Source organism: Lampris incognitus, chromosome 2, assembly GCF_029633865.1.
Source record: "Lampris incognitus isolate fLamInc1 chromosome 2, fLamInc1.hap2, whole genome shotgun sequence".
Lineage (NCBI taxonomy): Eukaryota > Metazoa > Chordata > Actinopteri > Lampriformes > Lampridae > Lampris > Lampris incognitus.
This window is the reverse complement of record NC_079212.1, coordinates 2,838,312-2,853,916: the sequence shown is the minus strand read 5'-3', so window position 1 is coordinate 2,853,916 and position 15,605 is coordinate 2,838,312. Positions and strand designations below refer to the sequence as shown.

The 15,605-nt window shown below is 45.7% G+C and overlaps 1 protein-coding gene across 1 annotated transcript in view; it reads left to right on the top strand.

The window, feature by feature from the left end:
• tfe3a (transcription factor binding to IGHM enhancer 3a) overlaps positions 1-11,956 on the top strand; it is a 60,467-nt gene extending 48,511 nt beyond the window's left edge. Inside the window, exons 7-11 of the mRNA XM_056273925.1 lie at positions 2,649-2,766; positions 3,702-3,758; positions 4,199-4,274; positions 6,143-6,290; positions 6,989-11,956. Of these exons, the coding sequence (XP_056129900.1) occupies positions 2,649-2,766; positions 3,702-3,758; positions 4,199-4,274; positions 6,143-6,290; positions 6,989-7,372 (783 nt within the window). The 3' untranslated portion in view covers positions 7,373-11,956. The remainder of the gene's footprint in view (positions 1-2,648; positions 2,767-3,701; positions 3,759-4,198; positions 4,275-6,142; positions 6,291-6,988) is intronic.
• The last annotated feature ends 3,649 nt before the right edge of the window (positions 11,957-15,605 follow it).

The window sequence follows — 15,605 nt, the reverse complement described above, 5'->3', positions numbered from 1 at the left end:
GCAGGTGATAAACAACAGCCTTATCTCATCCCACGTTCTTGAGAAATAAATGCTGTTCTCTTGTGTCCAGTCTTAATGCTGCACATGGTGTTTGTATACATGGATTTTATTAAGTCGTATGTTTTACCCCCTACGCCAGTTTGAAGTAGTTTGTAAAATAAACTAATGGCCCATATTGTATCAAATGCCTTTTTGAAGTCAATGAAACATGCAAATATTTTGTTCTTATTTTGATAAACATATTTGTCGACCAGGGTGTGTAGGGTGTAAATATGGTCTGATGTGCGATGATTTGGTATCAATCCAATTTGACCTTTGTTCAGGACATTGTGTTTTGTCAGGAAGTGTATGAACCGAGAATTTAATGTTGCAGAAAACCTTCCCCAGATTACTGTTCACACAAATGCCTCTGTAATTATCAGGGTCCGATTTATCTTCGTTTTTAAAAATCGGCATAATGAGACCATGATTCCATGTCTGGGAAGTAACCTACATTCAAGACTAAATTGAATATTTTCTCTGTCTCTCTGTTTCTTTCTGTCTCTCTTCTCTCATTCTCTCTCTGTCAATTTCAAATTCAAAAGTGCCTATTTGCATGACAAATAGCCACTTGTATTGCCAAAGCTCTCTCTGTCTCTCGCTCTCTGTCTGTCTCTCTGTTCCTGGGTGAGTGGTAGGGGAGAGGTTAAGGTAGACAGGAAGTGTTTTCTGCAAATCTCAGAGAAGTTCCTGCTGGTTTCCTGTCAGCTCTTTCTGTCAGTGACCGTCGAACACAGAGCAGCAGAAGCTTGGCAGTGGCAGTGCCTTGCTGGTGTCATAATGTGATGCTCAGGTTCATCAGATTCAGAGATTCAAACAGTCGGTCAACAACGGACCATAAGAACAGACAGGTCTGCCACAGTACATCCACATCCACTTAGTTTTTTCTATGAGGAAAGGAGGACACATGCGGCAGCTATTCCATCTTCAAACAACCGACTGTACTTTAAAAGTGTATGAACGCCATGGAGTGAACGTTGTAGACTGCTGGGTCAGAATGAGTCTTTTTCCATGATCCCACTGAGCTGGGGACGAGGTCAACGCACGCCACATCGTGTCAGTGACGAGTCGTGTTCAGGTTATGGTTTGTGTTTCCATTAGTAGTGGAGCTGAATCAGCACAAGGAAGTCCCACAGAAAAACTACAACTAATGATACCATGATGCAACAGCGGCCGTCTGCGTAACGCTCATGTGATGCGTCTCCTCCACTGACCCGGATTTAGACACTTTCATTTAGTTTAGTTTTCTGATGAAAAAAGACAAAGGGCTGCTGGTGCAGATTTCAGTAAAAGTCAGTTTGGAAGCATGCATGTGTGCTAATGAATAGCAGTTGGAAGAGTTTCTCTCCACACTCAGAACTCTTCTGCTTTGCACTCGAAAAGCACCACAAATGTCCAGATTCACGAAGGTTTTCACCCGTCTTAAGACTTATTGTTTCATCTTTTGAAAGGCGTGATGTCAGTGGTTGACGGGACCATAAGAAGACAGGAGGATGAGTCATGAGGGATGAAGGGCAACCTTAACTAACCCTCAACACACATGATAACCCTTAGAGGAACAGTAAATGTAGTGTAACTACATAACAGGGGCTTGTAGCTTGTGATGTTGCAATCCCGTGAGAAAAGTTTAGTGATACAGTAGTGAGTGTTTCTGTATGTCTGCTGTAACGCCACTAGGAGGCGCCATGCAGTATGCTGGAAGAGCGACGGTTGCCGTCACCCAGTGTCACTTCAATACAGAAGAGACAAAAGACATAAACCGTAATCAGCTTCCACAGACCAGGTGGTGGAGAGTGACTGGGAAGGCACCAGTATGAATCAGACCAACAGTGTCCTTTAACGAACACTGGATGGAACGAGCTGCCATCCCAGTGCTCCCAGTGCTCCCAGTCTTACTGGCCATTTGCTGAGCCCACGTGACATCAGAGCATTTACACAAGACATCCAGGGATTTCTCTGACACCCTCACATAAGATACGATGGACTTTATCGATCCACGTGGGGAAATTCATCCCCTACATTGTACAGGAGCAGTGGGCAGCTGCAGCGTCCGGGGACCAACTCCAGTTCTTCTTTCCACTGCCTTGCTCAGGGGCACATGCAGGAGTATGAACCCTAACATGCATGTCTTTCTGATGGTGGGAGGAAACCCATGCAGACACGGGGAGAACATGCAAACTCCACACATAAAGAACCTGGGACAGCCTGGGGCTCAAACCCAGGACCTTCTTGCTGTGAGGCAGCAGTGCTGACCACTGGGCCACCGTGCAGCCCCAACATATATATAATACAGAGTTTACATGGAATCCTCCATGATGAAGACATCCTGATTAAACTGACTGTCAGAGACAAAGACCCGAGTTTCAGGAGCTCTTTACTTTATGTGATCTAGCTTACCATGTTAACTTCCTGTTTAACTCACCTAACAACGTTAGGTTTAACTTGCAGCCACACAGCTCAGTGTGTTGAGCCGTGGTTGTGTGTGTGTGTGTGTGTGTGTGTTGTGTGCATCACGCTACTTGTCTTGTCCTCTGATTAGTGTCTCTGTCTGTTGGAATGCTGTGATGGGTTGATTCCAGTTCATTCTTTATTCACATCGGTTCCTCCAGCTGCCAGTTTCCAGGAATGTGCTGGACGTTTACAGCAACACTGGAACAGCGACGCCCACCATCACCGTTAGCAACAGCTGCCCTGCCAACCTGCACGATGTGAAGGCTGAACTGAACGGTTAGCATCCCAAAAATAATCCCACAGGAAGTACAGCTGCAGCATGACACACATCCATACGTCACTATACTATATATACTGATACATCACTATACTATATATACTCACACATACCTATACTATATACTGATACATTACTATACTATATATACTGATACATCACTATACTATATATACTGATACATCACTATACCATATATACTGATACATCACTATACTATATATACTGATACATCACTATACTATATATACTGATACATCACTATACCATATATACTGATACATCACTATACTATATATACTGATACATCACTATACCATATATACTGATACATAACTATACTATATATACTGATACATAACTATACTATATATACAGATACATAAATATACTATATATACTGATACATAACTATACTATATATACTGATACATAACTATACTATATATACTGATACATAACTATACTATATACTGATACTTTACTACATATACTCACACGTAACTATACTATATACTGATACATTACTATACTATATATACTGATACATTACTATACTATATATACTGATACATAAATATACTATATATACTGACACATAACTATACTATATATACTGATACATAGCTATACTATATACTGATACATCACTATACTATATATACTGATACATCACTATACTATATATACTGATACATAACTATACTATATATACACTGACACATAATTATACTATATACTGATAATCACTATACCATGTATACTGATACATAACTATACTATATACTTTAGATAGACACACACAGACACACAGACACAGAAAGACACACAGACAGAGAGACAGACACAGACAGACAGATAGACAGACAGAGAGACAGACACAGAGGGACAGACAGATCATGAGAGCATATTTCATAGTTTGTTGTGTTTTTAGATGTGGAAACCAAAGCCCTGATGAAGGAAAGACAGAAGAAGGACAACCACAACCTCAGTAAGACCAAAATTACTACAATACTACTACACTACTTCTATAATACTTTTACAGTACTGCAATACTTCCTCTCTGCTTCTGTCTCTGTTTTTCTCATTACTGCTAGTATTACTAGTATTACAATAATATTACAATAATATTACTACAGTACTACATTAATTTTACAACAAACTTCTACAGATGTAACTACACCTATAGTACTATAATAATACTTCAATACTTTACCAACAATATAAGTATAATACTACTACACTATTACTACAATATAACTACAGTGCTACTCCAAAGGCACTACAATACTACTGCTACTACAGTACTAGCATAATGCTACTACATATAATATAAGGTGAATGGGGTGTGAGTCGAGGAAAGTTGGAATTAGTTAGAATTTATGATTATTGGTAATAATATTAATTCTCTCATTGCTTTGGTGTTTCCAGTTGAGAGAAGAAGAAGATTTAACATTAACGACCGGATCAAGGAGCTTGGAGCACTCATCCCCAAATCCAGTGACCCGTAAGTCCCGACAGACCTGCACCCAGTAGGTCTGCGTTGCAGCCTCTGCACACAGAGGACGGTTAGGCACCGCAGCCACAACCCGTCCCCTCCATCACCGTCTGGCAAACTGAACCGCAGCATCTGGGCCCGAACCAACAGGCTACAGGACAATTTTAACACACAAGCCATTCTGCACACATCTCATCCCATCTTCAGCTGCTTCTCTGGGGTCGGGTCACGGTGGCAGCAAGCTAAGTAGGGCACTCCAGATGTCCTCTCCCCAACAACGCCCTCCAGCTCCTCCTGGGGGATCCCAAGGCGTTCCCAGGCCAGCTTGGACATGTAGTCCCTCCACCGAGTTCTGGGTCTACCCCAGGGTCTCCCCCCAGTTGGACGTGCCCAGAAAACCTCCAAAGCGCGGTGCCCAGGAGGCATCCTAATCAGATACCCGAACCACCTCAACTGGCTCCTTTCGACACAAAAGAGCAGCGGCTCTACTCCGAGCTCCCTCCGGATGTCCGAGCTCCTCACCCTATCTCTAAGGCAGAGCCCAGACACCCTACGGAGGAAACTCATTTCAGCCGCTTGTATCCACCATCTCACCCTTTCGGTCACTACCCAAAGCTCAGGACCATAGGGGAGGGTTGGAATGAAGATTGACTGGTAAATTGAGAGCTTTGCCTTCTGGCTCAGCTCCCTCTTCACTACTACAGTCCAGTACAATGTCCACACTACTACTGATGCTGCACCAATCCACCTGTCAATCTCCCGCTCCACCCTACCCTCACTCGTGAACAAGACCCCGAGATACTTGAGCTCCTTCACTTGAGGCAACAACTCATCCCCAACCCAGAGGGAGCAGTCCACCATTTTCTGGTAGAGAACCATGGCCTCAGACTTGGAGGTGCTGACTCTCATCCCGGCCATTTACACTCGGCTGCAAACTGCCCAAGTGTGCGCTGGAGGTCCCGTTCTGATGAAGCCAACAAAACCACATCATCTGCAAAGAGCAGAGATGCAACTCTGAGGTTCCCAAAATGGACACACTCCTCACCATGGCTGCGCCTTGAGATCCTGTCCATGAATATCACAAACAGAATCGGAGACAAGGGACAACCTTGGCGGAGTCCAACACCCACCGAAAACATGTTTGACTTCATGCCGAGAATGCGGACACAGCTCTGAGTTTGGTTATACAAGGACCGGATGGCTTGTAGCAGTACCCCCCACAGAGTGCCCTGGGGTACACGGTCGTAAGCCTTCTCCAAATCCACAAAACACATGTAGACTGGCTGGTCAAACTCCCATGTCCCCCTCAGCACTTCTGCAAGGGTAAAGAGTTGGTCCGTGGTCGGTCGGAGCCTCCTCTCCAGCACCCTAGAGTAGACTTTCCCAGGGAGGCTGAGCAATGTGTTGCCCCGATTCTGCACTGTTATTCAAAGCCTTGATTCTGCACAGTTCAGCCACTGCCACACCAGTGCCGCACTATGAGCAGAAACCTTGACCATATTCCGTACAGAGACCGGTCTCTCTGTGCACCGCTACACTGCCATCTCAGCGGTCACATCTTACATTTTACTGTGTGACTTTGTTTTAGTTTGTTTATTTTTCTCCAGCCTGTCAACACTGTGACTTTTTAGTTTATTTTTAGTTAATTTTAGTTATTAACTTCTCATGCTGGACCGTAAATACTTTAATTTTATATTTTCTTCATTAAGTTTTTGGTTCTTTACTCTTAAATTAATGTGTTATGGCATATTCTTCAGGTTTTTTGAGGTTGAACTGGTGCCTAAGCATTTCATTGCCAGCAACACAATTACACACACGCACACCTGTAGTGTTACCCTTGTCTCCAGCCGTGTGTGTGTGTGTGTGTGTGTTTGCAGGGAGATGCGGTGGAATAAGGGAACCATCCTGAAGGCGTCGGTAGATTACATCCGTAAACTGCAGAGGGAGCAGCAAAGAGCCAGAGAGATGGAAACACGTCAACGCAAACTGGAACACACCAACAGATCCCTCCTGCTGCGCATCCAGGTAGGCCGACACAGACGGAGACAGACGGAGACACAGAGAGGGAGCAATGCCCAGATGAGACAGACATGCTTCTGATATATTGAGCAAGTTGTACTGAATTCTGTCGTTTCCATCCAGCTTTTCTAATGCAGCGCTACTTCAATGCGAACATAAAAATGCTCTGATGCGTTACCTCCGGCTTGGTCGGGCGTCCCCACAGACACAATTGGCCACGTCTGCGGGTGGGAAGCCGGATGTGGGTATGTGTCCTGCTGCACTAGCGCCTCCTCTGGTCGGTCGGGGCGCCTGTTCCGGGGGGAGGGTGAACTGGGGGGAATAGTGTGATCCTCCCACGCGCTACGTCCCCCTGGTGAAACTCCTCACTGTCAGGTGAAAAGAAGCAGCTGGTGACTCCACATGTATGGGAGGAGGCATGTGGTAGTCTGCAGCCCTCCCGGATCAGCAGAGGGGGTGGAGCAGAGACCGGGACGGCTCGGAAGAGTGGGGTAATTGGCCAAGTACAAATGGGGTGAAAAAGGGGGAACCCCCCCCCCCAAAATGCTCTGATGGAAACATGGCTGCAGACCGACCCGGTAGAGAGAGGAGCAAATGATAGACAGATGATAGACAGATGATAGACAGATGATAGACAGATGATAGACAGATGATGACCGAGGAGTGCTGGTGTTGACTCTGTTGTTCTGCATATGCTCCTGCAGGAGTTGGAGCTCCAGGCTCGTCTCAATGGGCTCTCGTCCTCTACCGAACCCAGGGACCCCCAGGTCCTCCTCTCCTCACCGCCCCTGCCATCCTCCTCTGCAGTTGTCATGACAACCCAGTTAACCACACCCCTAGACTTGGAGGCCCTCACCTTCACAGAGCTGGACGACTGCCAGGGGGCGCCCACGGTCTTCTCGCCAGACTTGATGAGTGACATGGGGCTGGGCTCACTGAACGGCCTGGGGGATATTCTCATGGAGGACAGCAGCAGCAGCATGCTGTCGCCTGTAGGTGGTGCCGACCCGCTGCTCTCCTCTGTGTCTCCCGGGGCGTCAAAGAGCAGCAGTAGAAGAAGTAGTTTCAGCATGGAGGAGGACCACTGAGGAGCCAGCCAGTGAACTAACAGGACTAGATCATGAGTTCATCACATGGAGGGAATTCATTGGCTGACGCTGAGAGCAGAAATATCTTTGAATTTCAGAAATGTTTTGAACCAAATTCAGCAGAAACAGCAGAAAACAGAAACAAGCTGTCACCATGGCCGACTGCCGTGAGCTGTGTGACATTTGAACATGAACACACCCAGGTAAAGTTAAGTCCAGAGCCACAGGTGGATCTTCTGGTATCTTTCTGTGGAACTGGTCTCTTCCCAGCATCACATCTGAACAGTGCTGCTGAGCAGTGCAGCAGATCGAGGAGCTGTACCTGCTCCTCTCTGGGTTAAAAAACCCCCCCCCCAAAAAAACTTCCCTTAATCCTGACTCATTCTGGCCCTTCACATCCTCAACCATTAGATATTTCTCCACCAAACCATAGCTAGTTCCTCCTTTTTGACCAATCACAAGAGCCCTGGGTGGACATGTGGCACATGTGACTCAGCGCTCTAATTTTGGTACAATAAAAAAAACCCAGTTTAAAGACTTCACCAAAAGAAAGGGACACGATGTTTTTAAGTGTTAAAAGTTTGTCTGGGTTTGAGATGATGGATCTTAAGTACCTTTTTTTGAAGTTAAACTATTCAAACTGCTTAATGCAATTTGAATCAAAACGATAAATATCTATGCAAGAGCCGTGATGTCGATGCAAGCCCAGTAGACTATAGCAGGTCGAACCAAGTCCACATAGATGAGAAGAGTTGTGATACACAGATGAAGGCTAGCTCCTAACCCCAACAGAACCGCAGCAGGATCTCGGCACCATGCACAAAGCCTTTCTCTCCAAACTAAAGGCTTCCAGAAATTTAGAAAACCCGTTTGGGTTTTCAGTCGGTCGGCAGCAGGGCCCGCAGGCTGCTGGAGACCACAGAGAAATGGACCAAGAGTCTTTCTGCAGCATGTAAGTGGCTTGTTGCAGTATCTGAGAAGGGATTTTCAAAGGGAATTGGATTTAGTGAAGCTGACGTTGTGTAGTGGTTTGGATTCAGATGAACTTGGCTGGTGTCACGGTGGTACCAGTCGGTGTGTGTTAGCTGGGTTACCGACATGTCTCGTGATGCTAGCCGAGTTACTGACAGCTTGTTCAGAGCACAGCCCTCGGATGCTAATGCTGAAATAATTTGTACTTCTAATGCTGCAAACAAGCTCGACCCTCGGCGCTGTGAGGAACAACAGCACCCACAACTCACAAGGTTCTCCTGTAATGTTCATGTTTCCTCATCCTCATTTGGAGATGTGTCAAAAGTACCTTGGGGCATATCTTAAAGCAACTCAGACATCCCCTCCTACACAGTGTGATGAAGTCCATGTCCACTGATGCTAATGTTGATGTTCAACAGAAACAAGACTAGATTAAAACCTAGTATATGGCTGGACTGCGACTAAATTTGATAAATGTTTGTTTTTGCTGTACTACGTTTAAAAAGCGGCTGTTTCAACATCGGTTCTGTGAACAGCTGATGACAACAGAAAACTGTTCACGCCGATTCATTTTGGAAGAACAACGGCCAATAGGGAAACTCCAACTGGGCTGTCCGTCCGACCAGTGGTGAAACTCCATCACTCAGTCACGGACAACCGCGAGTGTAGGGCTGTCCCCGCTGCTGCCAAAGAGTGCAAATTCAGAAATCACCCATGGAAAGGGTACAGTCTGTTATCGGCCACTGAATTTTAAACAGTATGATGGTGATGAAAGTGTATCTGGTTCAGAAAGAACCAAGAGAACATGCCATGTTCTGTAGACTACAACCAGAAACAAATAGACAAGACACATGAAGAAAAGAAAAGAAAGCATACGGAATGTAAGGATGTGGAATAATGCTCAGACTCTAAAGTCATCACCAACCCCACCGCAGCAGCACTATCGATAATACAGCATATGGTTATCTATACGTTTCTCTCCTCACTGTGTATCAGTCCTTCAAAATACCATCAGTACTCAAGCAACACGCAACAAACACATGAACCATTTAATCCTGCCCCCACCACCCCCACCCCCACATGCTGTTGTTGGAATGTTCCTTTTCTTACAGCTTTCCTTCACAGTTTATCAGGAAACTTCCAGGTCGTTCCTGGATTGAGGTCTAGGAATCTGATCTCTCCTTCTGGAAAGGCTGTCCTGTGTTTCCTCCCTGGAAGCGAGTAGCAGAGGAGCTCTGAATGTCAAAGCCAAAACTACCGTATGTGCAGGTAATGCAGCTGCACGGGCCCCCACAACAGTTTAGGGCCTGCATGCACGGGCCCCTCTTTATCTTGCCACTATCGTATCAGAGAGCTCCAGCATGGAGTCTACGGTATACCCGCGGCCACTCAACTTTAAGTAAGCGGGAAGTAAAATGGTCAAGGTAAAATCTGCGTCAGGGTGCGCTGACATCGATTAGGTTTTCATCTGGTATGGTTCTCCGACACCAGATGTTGTTCAGGAGGCTGGTCTATCACTATCTTGGCCTTGCCGTTATGACTCCTCTTCTACAGCACGGCGGTCTGCTGTCCTAGTAATCATTTTGTTTGGGTGTCGACTGCGCAGTGCATTCCGCTGTTGCTGGTCGTTTTAAAGCTGCATACTTTCCCTTCTTTCATTCGCTACTGACATGAGGTTATGGTAATCTGATTGTGATGTGCGGGCCGGGGCCCGCTTTGACTATCTTGCATTGGGGCCCGGCGCTGACTCGTTGTGCCGCTGATGAGGCTCCTTCTATGTATCAAAATAGATTATTTGATTCCTGCCGTGAAAATCTCGGTCCCATTGGTTATGAAGAAAGCCTTCTTGGTGTAGCTGATTTCGGATGCGCCCAGTGGAACAGCAACAGTCTGATTCCCTGTGTCATGTTTTGTTTTTTTTCATTACATGGAAAGAAAATTACAAAATATGAGCAAGATATGGTTGCGGCTTTACACAAGAGACTTCTGAAGCAAAGTACTGACGAAAACAGAGCATTCAGACAAAACAGTCTGGTCAAACTCCTTCTGCAAATACAATCATGTGTTTTTGTTTAGTTTGGTATTGTAAATATGAACTGTACACACATCTTTGTAACATCATGTACTGAAAGTAAACTCAGACATGAACTACATAGTGAAGTTGCTAGATGCTAGATTCTCCCGATGAACACAGGGAGGCAGAGGAGGGTGAATGAATGAAGTGATGGCATCTCTGCTGCTTCACCAGCGTCTCAGTGAGGGTACTTGACCAACAACTTGATGATTTTGGTTTAACTGGCTGAACTTGAGGTAACTTGGATAAAATCGCAGCACCAGAGATCAGCCTCTGAAGCCATCATGAACCAATCACAAGCTAGCCTGGTCAGATGTCCGACCTTGGCCGCAGTACTACTGGCTCCACAGCAGTCTTATCAGCTGGCTCAGATCAGCTGCTGGCTGCTCATAAGGCCATGTGGTCCAGTATCACTGTAAAGTGCAGGGCGTTTATCAGACCGTCCTGCAGGCAACATCGTATATTTAAGTTGCTTGACAAAAAAATTCCTGTTTCCTTCCTTCACCTTCCTGTCTTTCACAGATCAGCAGTCATCCTCACACTCCATTCAACCACTGGTGTTCATGTCAACAGGTTGAGCTTTTCCACATCAGCTTGACTTGTTCAGACCTTTTATGTGATTATGTCTTTCTGTAGTAGTACAACTTTGACGAGATAGGTATTTTTTTTCTGTTTTTCTTTTTTTATACTATATATTTGTTCTCTTGAAGATGTCTTCTTATTATGTAGTCTAATCCTACTGCAACCACAATATGCATCCTCCTGGCTGCTAATGTCCACAACTGACTGTACCCTACCAGTTAAACGCAGTAACAGATAACCACATGGGCCTGACAGCCCTGAAGTCCCAGAAGGGCTAAGAGACTAGTTCCAGTAGTACTTGTTGGGTTCAGAGACTGGTTCCAGTAGTACTTGTAGAGTTCAGAGACTAGTCCCAGTAGTACTTGTAGGGTTCAGAGACTGGTTCCAGTAGTACTTGTAGGGTTCAGAGACTGGTTCCAATAGTACTTGTTGGGTTCAGAGACTGGTTCCAGTAGTACTTGTAGGGTTCAGAGACTAGTTCCAGTAATACTTGTAGGGTTCAGAGACTGGTTCCAGTAGTACTTGTTGGGTTCAGAGACTGGTTCCAGTAGTACTTGTAGGAGTAGAATATCAGTAAATGACAGTAATCCTTGTTTCTGATTGAGGATGTCCTCAGTACTGTGTTTGTATCAGTGACAGATCAGGACTGTACAACAAACAAGGTGGCTGTAAGTATGGAGCCATGTCCTCCATAACATCAGCATGCTACCATGTATTAACCCAAGCCCTGGAGCTCAACTGACAGGAGGAGCAGGAAATCTCTGCCAAATCCCTTCTTTCACAAAGGGATTTTTTATATCACTCATTGCTGTTATCACTATCATGATTTTTTTCGTAACTTCATTATTTATGTAGTACATGTCTGTCTCATATTATCATGTCTCATATGTTGATTGATGCATTGTTTTATTTTGACAGAATCTTACTGTTTTCTATAGAAATAAAGGCACCAAAGAAAAGGCCAGATTGTGTTGAAGTGGATCTCGGTTACTCCAGTTCTGTACCATCTGGGCTCCATCTGCTCAGATAATATGAGATATTAACATTATACATTTTTTCGGTTTGTAAAAACTTTTTTTCCACAGTAACTCACAAGAGATTCATCAATTAACGGACTGATTTTTGTGTCAACCTACAGACGTCTTAGTGCACTGAAAAGTAATCACATTCTAAGAGAGTTTGACTTGTCAAGTTTAAATGTACAATAAGTAGATCACCAACAAGTGATCTACTACAACGAATAAGTAGATCACCCAAGGAAAAGTAATTTCCAATTACAAATTACAGGACGGTGTCACGAGTCAGTATCACCGTCCACAGACCATCTCACGTCATGTCCAGCCTGGACGTTTTCCAAACATCTTTAGTTGTGGGGAAAGTGGGATATGTACCTCATTATTTCAAAACTTCCTGTGGCTGAAAAGGCATTAAAGTAGGAAGCCAATTTAAAACCCTTCATTTCGACAATCTGTCAATCTCTGGATCCGCAAAACTCTTTCCCTCCTCACAGTTCTGCTGAGAACTCTGCTGTTCCTGCAACTCCAAGACTCGCTCTGTTTTCCACTGCGGCGGCAAACTCGCTTCATCTCCTGGTCATTTGTTTAACTCTGTCACTATCATCCATCCATCATCCAAACTGCTTATCCTGCTCTCAGGGTCACGGGGATGCTGGAGCCTAGCCCAGCAGTCATTGGGCGGCAGGCGGGGAGACACCCTGGACAGGCCGCCACGCCATCACAGGGCCCACCCACACCTAGGGACAATTTAGTACAGGCGATTCACCTGACCTACATGTCTTTGGACTGTGGGAGGAAACCGGAGCCCCCGGAGGAAACTCCACACAGAGGACAACCCGGGACGACCCCCTAAAGTTGGACTACCCCGGGACTCGAACCCAGGACCTTCTTGCTGTGAGGCGACCGCGCTAACCACTGCACCACCGTGCCACCCACTCTGTCACTACTTCACTCATTTTAGTTTTCTTACTTTGACAAGTGGTGATCATTCTGTTTTGAACCTTTTTTGAATATATTTTTATTCAGATTTTGCGATAGGCGGAGTTTGACGTTCGAGCTAGGGGGGGCAAAAAAACCAAAAACTCATTGTAACAGCTGAGACCTGGCCTACCACCCTGGGAACACAGCACGAGCAGATATGGACTAAACATATACTATGTTTATTTTTAAAGCAGATTTGAAATGACATCGTAACAATTTAACAATTCGCCTTTATGAAATCCAGTCACGGCAAGGCTGTCTTGCAACGCGATAGACACAAGGTGGCGGAATGCCCCGACACTTGGACATTAAACTAAATGCAACAGCCCCAACGTAACTCAAGTCCTAAACCAAAGGGGCATCTCCAGCAATTAAGGAAGTGTTCGACTTAAGTGGAAAACGATCGCTTTGTACTTCCAAAACATTTTGAGGGGAATTGGGGCAGAGTAGGTTGCTTAGGATGGCCGTGTTTTCTCCAGGATCATCTGCGGTACCTAGTTGGGCTAGCTAGTGCATCTGTGGTACCTAGTTGGGCTAGTGCATCTGTGGTACCTAGTTGGGCTAGCTAGTGCATCTGCGGTACCTAGTTGGGCTAGCTAGTGCATCTGTGGTACCTAGTTGGGCTAGCTAGTGCATCTGTGTTACCTAGTTGGGCTAGCTAGTGCATCTGTGTTACCCAATTGGGCTAGCTAGTGCATCTGTGGTACCTAGTTGGGCTAGTGCATCTGTGGTACCTAGTTGGGCTAGCTAGTGCATCTGCGGTACCTAGTTGGGCTAGCTCGTGCATCTGTGTTACCTAGTTGGGCTAGCTAGTGCATCTGCGGTACCTAGTTGGGCTAGCTAGTGCAGCTGCGGTACCTACTTGGGCTAGCTCGTGCATCTGTGTTACCTAGTTGGGCTAGCTAGTGCATCTGCGGTACCTAGTTGGGCTAGCTAGTGCAGCTGCGGTACCTAGTTGGGCTAGCTAGTGCATCTGCGGTACCTAGTTGGGCTAGCTCGTGCATCTGTGTTACCTAGTTGGGCTAGCTAGTGCATCTGCGGTACCTAGTTGGGCTAGCTAGTGCAGCTGCGGTACCTACTTGGGCTAGCTCGTGCATCTGTGTTACCTAGTTGGGCTAGCTAGTGCATCTGCGGTACCTAGTTGGGCTAGCTAGTGCAGCTGCGGTACCTAGTTGGGCTAGCTAGTGCATCTGCGGTACCTAGTTGGGCTAGCTAGTGCAGCTGCGGGGGGACCGTCAGGACTGCTAGCAGTTGCTGCTGATCCAGAGCTGCTCCAAGTTTCCTCCAAGTTCACAGCAGCATCGTTTTGCCTCTCGTCATCATCGGCTAGTGATGTTTGTGTTGTATCCTTGTTAGCTCCCGATGGCTGACCACGTGTGTCGCCTGGAGCTCGACGTTTTAAAAAGCTCCTCATGTCCATATTTTCGTGCCGACTAGATAACTACAACGTTGTTACCCATGTATGCTGGCTGAGACTCGCTTGCTCGATTTACGTTAGCGTACGTGTCACTCGTCACGTGACCCAGAGCCCTGAACATTTTTTATTTTTTTACTAAAGCAGCAGTATATGAACTCAGAAGTATTACCTAGTACCATTTAGTTGTTTTGTGTTATTTAAAATATTGATAAAATATCTGGTCATGCCGAACGTAATTATTCCACTCTTTTTTGAAACAATGCAATTACCCGTTTCAGCCACCAGGGGGGGCAGTGCTCCCCCTGCCCCCCCCCCACACACACACACACACAAACTCCGCGCACGGTTACAGGTCATTACCAATATAACCCCACCCACCCCCTCCCACAACCTGCAACAGCAACAACATAAAATGTACAATACAATAAGACAAGAGCACAACAACAAAGCAGCAGTACATTAACAGTATGAGAGACAAATAAATAAAATAAAATAAAACCGGCAAGTTGGCAAACTGCTTGGACCACACGTGGTCAGCATGTAGTCAGCGACAGGTGACTACAGGCTATAGGACTATAGGAACACCTCACATCACGGCCTCTCATCCAAAGGAAGCCTCTGCAGGGCCTTAAAGAAAGATATAAAGGGTTGCCATCTTGTGGTGAATTTATCATTGAACCCCCCAAAGAGTATTTCATTTTCTCCAACTTAAGAAGGAACATGACCTCTTTAAGCCAAGAGGAGAAGGAGGGAGGCAGTGCAGACTTCCAGTTCAGAAGAATTCTGCCACGGGCTGACGGGGTTGTGAAAGCGACGATGTCGGCTTGTTCACGATTTAACTAAAACAAATCGGTGGGGACGCCAGAGACAGCTATTAAGGGGCATGGCTGCAGGTCAGTTTCAAGGACATCAGAAAGAGTTTTAAAGACTGAATGCCAATAGGGTTGCTTTGGGGCAGTGAACAAACATATGAGAGAGGTCACATGAGGAGGCGTGACACCTGCCACAAACTGTCACTTACACTTTTAGGATAGTCTGGATTTGGAGACGTGTACTCTGTGCAAAATTCTGAATTGAATATACCCGAGACGGGCACAGGAAGTGGTAGTTCACACCCTATCAATTGCCTCATCCCACCCAACCCTGTGGATGTGAAGAGTAGGGTAATTGGCCAAGTACAATTGGGGAGAA